Raw genomic sequence first — 8,272 nt, forward strand, 5'->3', positions numbered from 1 at the left:
GCACCTCCCAACCATGGAGCATCCATTAGTAATTCAAAAAAATTCAGAATGAAATAAAATCGTCACATTCCATGTTTTCTTGTGTTACATACAATGTGATAAAAATTTGAGGTGATTTGGAGGAGGCCGAAAAATCACTATACTTTCAAGTATATATTTTGATAAAGGACAATTCTAAAACAAATTAATGAAAACATACAAGGTTGGGTTGATGCTGCCAACCTTCAATGCATCTTTTGTACATTTTCTGTATATGAACTTTTTACAAATTCGATGTTTTAAATTCACATATGAAATATCAGATACAAATAACATATGAAATTGCTACTCTGTTTTATTCTCATGACATTGGTGGTTGCTATTCTCATCACATAGCGGCTTGCTATTCATTCATGTAACTTATCTACTATGTTTTTTAAACTATTGAATACATTATGACAGAGATCAAATTGGTACATAACTCAATATTACTTGAACTATCAAATTTTCAAACAAGCAAAATTTTAGAATTACCATTTCCTTGCAAACAAGATAATATTTATGGACTACCATTTTTCCAACAGAACATGGATGGTAGATAAAAAGGCCGACAATACTTTGTAGCCATCCATAACTTCACTTATCTTATAACAAAGTGAAGAACCAGCAAAAGCAAACACGAGTGTGCTACATACCATCTAGCACACTCGGTACGAGTGCATACATAGCTACCATAGCTAAAGTTCACATTCCTAGCAAGTCCATACATAGTTACCGCACCATAACAGAAGGTGCACACATAAACTAACAGTTCTTAATAACATACATTACTTAACATCATCATATATACTGATGATGTACTTCTTCACTAACTTTTTTAGGCATTCAGTCAATCCTGACCATAGTACTCCAGTACTCTCCTCAGGGCAGCATGGTTCGCCTTGTCGCGGAGATCCTTCGGGTGCACATCCTTCACATGGCCAACAAGTCCTTCACGCATACCATCCCTAGGAACCTGCTTGGAGGGATGGAACTTGCAGTAGTACCCCCCATCGGGTTTCATGTAAGCACCGATTCCCTCGGCCCAGATCTTCTCCTCCACCTTCTTCTCATATGACGACACATTGTACTTGCTGACTTCATTATCGGATGAAGCATCTGAGTTGTACTGCAAAACAACAATGTCACAATCATATGTCACAACTATTGTACAGCAATGAGTTCAATAAACTTGTCAACCATGCACAATCAATATTGAGAAAGCTATCTTACCGACACGGCGTCCCCGGACTCGACCTCGGAGGAAATGTAGGAGTGGTCAGAGTCCTCCGAGTCATCCAACTCCTCAAACTTCCTCTTGCGGACGGAGGAGGTCTCACCAACTTGATAAGAATAAATTTAATAACAATGGTCATATATACAGATTTCACATTGCCTAATTTAAAGACAAAAAGTGGGAAAACTAAGCAAATAATAAACTCAATGATGCATTGTTATAAATTAAGGAGTACACATTGCAATTAATTGTACAATGTTTATCAAATGGATAATGCTAGTACAAAACTTTGGGAACTAATAACTCGAGCATATTTACGAGTTTATAGTACCATATACAGGTGCTATCATTCCATTTCAATTAATATACTAGCGAGGGAGCAAATTATTATGTCAATCTAAATTGCAATCATAGCAACATAACACATATACTACAAATCCTTATTGCAATCATTACAATAATAGGCCGGTAACATTATATTTCTCCTACTATGTTAAGGTGAAACATCTTATGCACAAATGGGAATGCCCCTGGAGCAGACGAGTACCATAAATTTAATAAGCAATAATTATCACCATAAGATGTTAAGTAAGCAGCATTTAGGGGTTTTTAGCTTCTAACACCCGAAGTGGAGGTCCCGCCAAATCATACCATTTCAAATAATAGGTACACATGCTATTATTCATACGTGGTGATGTACAATTATAGTAACTACATATTTTCCCATAGCGAGGAACAAATTATTATGTCAATGTTGTTGCCATCATAGCAAGATAACACTCCTGGAGCACAACAACATTACCATAGATTTACAAATCAATGTGAATCCCTAAAGCAATTATGCAATCATGTAATAAAAACATACTAATGAAGCTCCGTAGCAAACAATTGATGCTACTACTAACAAATAAATTGAGCACACAGTAATCAAACCAGATAAATTGTGCACACGGTATATAAATTGGGGTCACATGACAATAAAACCACCCTTAACTACGAATGCACACGGATGTCAAACCAGATTAAAAAAAACCCTTGCCAACATACACAAACCACAGGACAGTCTGCTAGATCCATTTGGTCCACAGTAAGCCCTAATCACAAATCACATGATTCGTTTATTCTTCGGTTTCATCTAACCCTAATCACCATCAAATAAGGGCAAATAAGCCGAGGAGTTGAGAGGATAGCACATACCGGAGGGTCTTCCACCGTTGCTCGCACATTCGGATCCGGCACGATCTCGCCGCCCAATCCGTGCTCCTGCTCATCCGCCGCCGTCGGCACCAAGCCTCCGCCCGACGCGGCCGCACCACGACGGCTCCATCCACCCGGCACCACATCCGCCTCCGCCACGCCGGTGTTCTTGACCAATGCTGCGGCGGCCGCCCTCGCGGTGGAGCCGCTACCCTCCATCGGCCTCCGATTCGACGGAAATGCGAGGAGAAGAAGGGATTAAACAAGGAGAACTGGAGGTGGAGAGGGAGTGGAGAAGACGAAGTGGCCGAGGGAGGAGGAGAGGGTTTTCTCCGTACCTGATTTGGGGGGAATGGTGGGGCGAGGGAGGCGGAGAAGGAAACGTCGGCGTTTTATATGAGATTCTATTTCGGTACACGCACGCTCGTACGCACGTGTTGTACGCACGATGTAGATACGTACAGAATGACGTGCGCGGGCCATACGGGCTTGTACAGGGCTCTACGGACAGTCTACGCATAGCGAAATTACGATTTTACCCCCGCTGCCGAAGAGGTATCAGAAGATCTCAGCCGTCCATGTGTTTGGCTTGTCCAGACTTTTCCCAGGGGGGGAACACCGGAGCAGAAGCGAACAAAGACATATCCGCCCTTACCTCTCCACGTGCCTAGCTTAGCAATGGACATGAAAAGATTATGAACGTCCAACAGAAAATATATGTGGAAACATAGACATTTCATCGGCGCCAATTTTGACAACAGTTCGACACACTTGGACAACATTTTAGCAACATATTGATATGGACCAGTGCAGCACCATCTCAGCTCATTCGACAGCATTTCAGCAGCATTTCGACTTCATCTCAAGTCATTTCGGCAGCAGTACATATGGTTCAGAATAAGGTAGCATCAACAACTATGCATATGGTTCAAAAGACCATTACCCGATGGTTCAGACCATGGTAACAAAAGGCCAGTATCTGGAGAATAAGATAGCAACAGACATGAATGGTCCATCGAGTTCTACTTAAATTTTTGGCTACTGTTGGAAATACAGGCTCTCTGTTTGGGGGGCGAGCGACAGAGGCAGGGCGAGTGACAAGGCGGAGGCAGGCAGGCCGGCGGGGCGGGGGCGAGGGCAAGGGGAAAAGCCGGCATTCCCTTCCCACCGCCGCGCGCCCTATTGGCATAGAAAGTCATCCCCCGCCCTTCCCCAACCCCCTGCTCGGCCTAGGGTTTGGGCAGGGTAATGGCGGGCGGCCTCTCGCTGCAGAACGAGGGGAGTGCGGGGTAGGAAGGTAGAGAGTGCAGGGAGGAGGGCAGGAGCTCACCTCCAGGACGGCGACTCGCGGCGGAGGGGCGGGGGCACTCGGGCAGAGTCCCGGCGAGCGGCGAGGTCACGGACTGTCAGCTTACATCACTTTACTGTCAGGCGCCCCACCGTGTCAATTCCTCTCTGTTGTTGTCTGCCGTATCGTTAGCTGACTATTTTCAAAAATCTGAATATCTTTTTAAACATGAATCCTGCAATAGCTGACCATTTTCAAAAATAAATATGAATATTTCCAAAATCTGGACGGTTTTCAAAACCTAAATATTTCCATGTTCTGGACATTTTTTAAAATCTGGATAGATTGGACATTTTTCGATTCTAAATTTTTTTAAACTATGAACTTTTCGAAATCTGACCAAAATGTAAACTATGAGCTATTACTCAAACAAGCATGAAACGTATGCTTGCATATTCGTCCATAGGGCAAATCGGATATGTAATTATTGGAATAATTGTTGGAGACTCAAATGATGGATATGCAAGCATGATAACTTATTTGCTGTTCTATATCTCCATGAATCTAGAAACTTTTGCTTGCATTGTATTATTTGGTCTACGTACCGGAACTGATAATTCTTAAAGTTTGAATATTTTTCGTAACCTTAACATTTTTAAAATCAAAAGAAAATTCAAAATTAGAAAATTTTATCAAAATAATAAAGCTAGGCTTCTGTGTTTCGGGGTTGCGATTCCCCTAGCTTTATTATTCCTGACATAATGAATGACGCACCTCTATTTAAACTTTAAAGTGAAATGAAATCTGCAACCGCCGCAATATACACGGTGAGTACCATATCCCCCTTTTAGTTGGTCTTTGCTCCGGTCATGGCGTGGGTGTGGGTAAGGGTTTAGGTAGGGTTCTTCATCGATGGCCGGGTGCAAAACAAGGTGGTGTACATATTGTTTGTGTGAAGGCATCGTTTTCCCACAATTAATGTGCAGAAAATCGGTTTTAGGTTGTCGTGTTTCAGGGTGGTTTCCATGCTGCGAAGCTGGCGAATTTTATGTCGATTGAGATGTGTTACGGGTTGAGTAGGATTTGGTTATGTTGTAGTCAATTTGTAAGAAAAAATAGAGGTGTATGATTACAGTTTTAGGGATTAAAAAAGATGGCCAGTTTCCGAAGTTGTTAGCACTGAATTGTTATTGTTCTGAGTGTTAAATTAGGAAGTTCAAGAACATGCACTGATTAGTATGTGTATGTTCTTGATTTTGAGATAGGCAGTACTGGCTTTCTTGCTGTAAATCTTAACTAGGGAAAATACATTGTTAAGTGGAAGTTAAGACTGTTTGCCAACTAAATTTTAACACTGGCTAAAATTTGCGGTAGTTCCTTATGTGTTGCGCTAGCTGAGTTTCATCCTAATTTTTGTTCAGTATTTGCACTGTCAGTTAGAGCATTCTCCTGGTCATTTCTGCCGTTTTTTCCCATTGACGGGAACGACGGGCGGCCGCGCCTACCAGAAACTTAAGCCCACCCAACTCCAACTACCTCTTGTGTTGTCAGTTTTTAGCCAATCTCGAATCCTCTCCCAGCTCAGGCGCCGATCTCAATTGCAATATAGATACCGAGCAGATAGCTATCCCTGCATTTCTGCCGGTATGAGGCAAGCATGGAGGAGCAAGATGATGCTATCACAACGCTCAGCCCCAAAAGAGAAGTGCAAAATGGAAGAACAATCCAAACGCTCAGACATTGTCAGCATTTCACCACCAACAAGAACAGACAACTATCCCTGCATTTCTGCTGATCTATGAGCAGCCTCGAGGAGCGAGAGGCTGTCCTCACTCCTCAGTCAGGTGAGTCTCCTCGAGGCTTGTCCTCAGTCAGGTGAGTCTAATCGGAACTTAAATTTCCGCTACGATCTTCAGAGATTCATTCACTTGGCTGAATGCAAGTTTGTACCTTCCGTATCTGTGGCATGTTTTTCAGAGATAGGAAATTGTCGTTACAGCATCATACTCTAGCCATATCTGTTGTTTTCCCAGATTGAACCGGATACATACATTCACGGCAAGTCAGCAACGACTACCAGAACTGCAGCAGGAAGGAAGGAAGGAAGGAAGACGCTTGGATGGACACATCACCTAGCCACCGCTTGTGTCCGTGCCAGCCATGAATGCCGATCTGAGTTCCAAACTTCCAATCATGCAACATACGTACTTACTACCAAGTCTGTGTGTGATTGGGGCAAAAGGATCATGGAACTGAACAAAAACTGTAAGATACCACCATCAAAATGCCAACACTTGTATTCCAACCTGAAACCAATAAAGGAATCGTATATGGTATGCTCACTTGTCTTTTTTCTCAATGAATTTGTCCACAACGAATGCAGCACGGCGAAAATTGAAGCTACTAGGAGAGCATCAGCTATATCAAGTAGTAACTGGCCGACCAAATCTTGCTCTAAAAGAATAGTTCATTGATCCGATGAGGAGGAGCTGGAGGCCGCCGACGACGGCGCCGTGCTGTCCCAGGGCGTCATGTCCATGGGGTAGCTCCCGAGCACCCTGAGAAAGGAGGTGAACTCCTGGATCTCTGCCAGCGCGTTCTGCGCCCTTACGTCCGCCATGGAGGCCTGGAAGTCGATGTAGAACATGTACTCGAAGTGCTTGGCGGTGCCGACGTTGGCGTCGTCGACGAGCCGGATGGGGCGGTGGCGGTGCGGGCGGGACTCGATCTTGGTGAGGCTGATGTCGCGGAAGGCGAACGCGGAGAGCACCTTGAAGAGCAGCGAGGTGCCCTCCCGGTCGTGCGCCAGCACGATGCTGGTCTTGAAGGGGCGGTCGGTGCGCGGGACGATGGGCTCCCGCGCCAGCGCCACGAACCGGGTGACGTTGCTGGCGTCGTCCTGGATGCCGTCGGCGAGGACGGCGAGGCCGTAGAGGTCGGCGGCGCGGGCCGAGGCGATGGCGGCGGTGTCGCGGAGGCCCTGCGCGGCCACGTGCTGCGCGGCGCCGGCCGTGTCGTCGTGCGCCTCGCGCGCCACGTTGAGGCCCATCCGGGTCAGCGTGTGCTCGCACTGCGCGAGGGCTTGGGGGTGGGAGATGACGCGGGCGAGCAGCTCGCGGCGGACGCCGGGCAGCGCGAGGAGGCAGTGGTGGACGGGCAGCTGCACCTCGCCGACGATGTGGAGCCGGTGGCGGAGGAGGAGGTCGTAGTTGCGGTGGATGCTGCCGCCCAGGGAGTTCTCGACGGGGAGCACGGCGCGGTCGGCGATCCAGAGCTCCACGGCCTGGAAGGCCACCTCGAACTGGTCGCACGGGATGGCGTCGCAGTTCGGGTAGGCCTTGCCGGCGGCCGCCTCGCTGTACGCGCCCGGGACGCCCTGGTAGGCGACCCGGAGCTGCGCGCCGTGGAGCGGGGCGGGGGACAGGTCGCTGATGCTGAGCGGGCGCTTGAGGTTGGTGGTGGCCGGGGCCAGATCCAGGGATGCGGGGGTGGTGGCGGAGGGCGGCGCCAGCTTGGTGGTCTGGCCGTTCACCTTGGGCGCCGGCGCCGGCGCCTGGTTGTCGTTGGTGCTGGAGAGGATGGCGCAGGCGGTCTGCCAGTCCCCGCGGCTGGAGCTGCCGGCGCGCGCGGCCACGGAGGCGGATCTCGCCGCGCGGATCCGCGACGCCGGCGAAGCGAAGGACGCCGTGTTGCGGATGGCCGCCGCGGCTTCCATGGCCAGCCGGGGGTAGCGAGCGAGCTCGCCTCCGGCAGCCGATTTGGTTCTTCCGGCTGGCGGTGGAGGGTGGGTGGCTGGTGGCGAGCGTGGTGGGGTGCGGCTGAGCTCCGCTGTTCCGAGCTGTCGAGGAGGGGAGGAAAAAGGCGCCGTTTTTATATGCGCACGGCCACGGCGGGCGGGCGGCGACGGAGGGGGTTGGTGGAGACTCGCCGTCGTGGAAACGTGTCTCCTTTCCTTTCTTCCCTCGACGTCTCAACGCAACGGTGCTACTGCTGTACAGCATTCCAAATCGCGCTCACACACAGAGCACGAGCGCATTTTCGTCACGCCTCATATATTTCCTAGACTGGATAGCCCATGTCCTTATCTCTACAAATTAGTTCAATTTTCATGTGTGGATAAAGGATAATATGCATTTCTTTCCATCTATGTATGTATACCATTTTATTGCCAATGTATTTTTGGAAGGTCCTAAATTTCAAAAAACAAATCTTTAATTTCTTAAATAAAATGAAACTGTTACGAAAAATCGTATTTTGGCGCGAAAATGTCACCCGCCACTCACGTGGGGCCATCAGGGCGGTCGATTTCTCGCAAGGTAAAACACCGGGGAGCTATGTCGCTCTTGGGACTATAGATGTGGCTCTTCGATTTTCCGTACACAACATTCATGGGAGGCATCTTGGGGGAGTACCGACGCTCCGAGCTCATAGGCGTTGCCAATACGAAATCCACTACGATACGAGCTACCATAAAGATGGAGTTCCATGTTACCGTAATTTCCATGCCCATCGTCAACCCATCTCATTGAATC

General features: G+C 47.9%; 1 protein-coding gene across 1 annotated transcript; it reads right to left on the minus strand.

The window, feature by feature from the left end:
* Positions 1-6,017: 6,017 nt before the first annotated feature.
* Positions 6,018-7,455, minus strand: LOC124657633 (arogenate dehydratase 3-like). Its single transcript, XM_047196151.1, has one exon. The coding sequence runs from the start codon at positions 7,453-7,455 to the stop codon at positions 6,208-6,210; it is 1,248 nt and encodes a 415-aa protein (XP_047052107.1). The 3' UTR covers positions 6,018-6,207.
* Between the last annotated feature and the right edge of the window lie 817 nt (positions 7,456-8,272).

This window comes from Lolium rigidum, chromosome 5, assembly GCF_022539505.1.
Source record: "Lolium rigidum isolate FL_2022 chromosome 5, APGP_CSIRO_Lrig_0.1, whole genome shotgun sequence".
In the NCBI taxonomy this organism is placed as follows: domain Eukaryota; kingdom Viridiplantae; phylum Streptophyta; class Magnoliopsida; order Poales; family Poaceae; genus Lolium; species Lolium rigidum.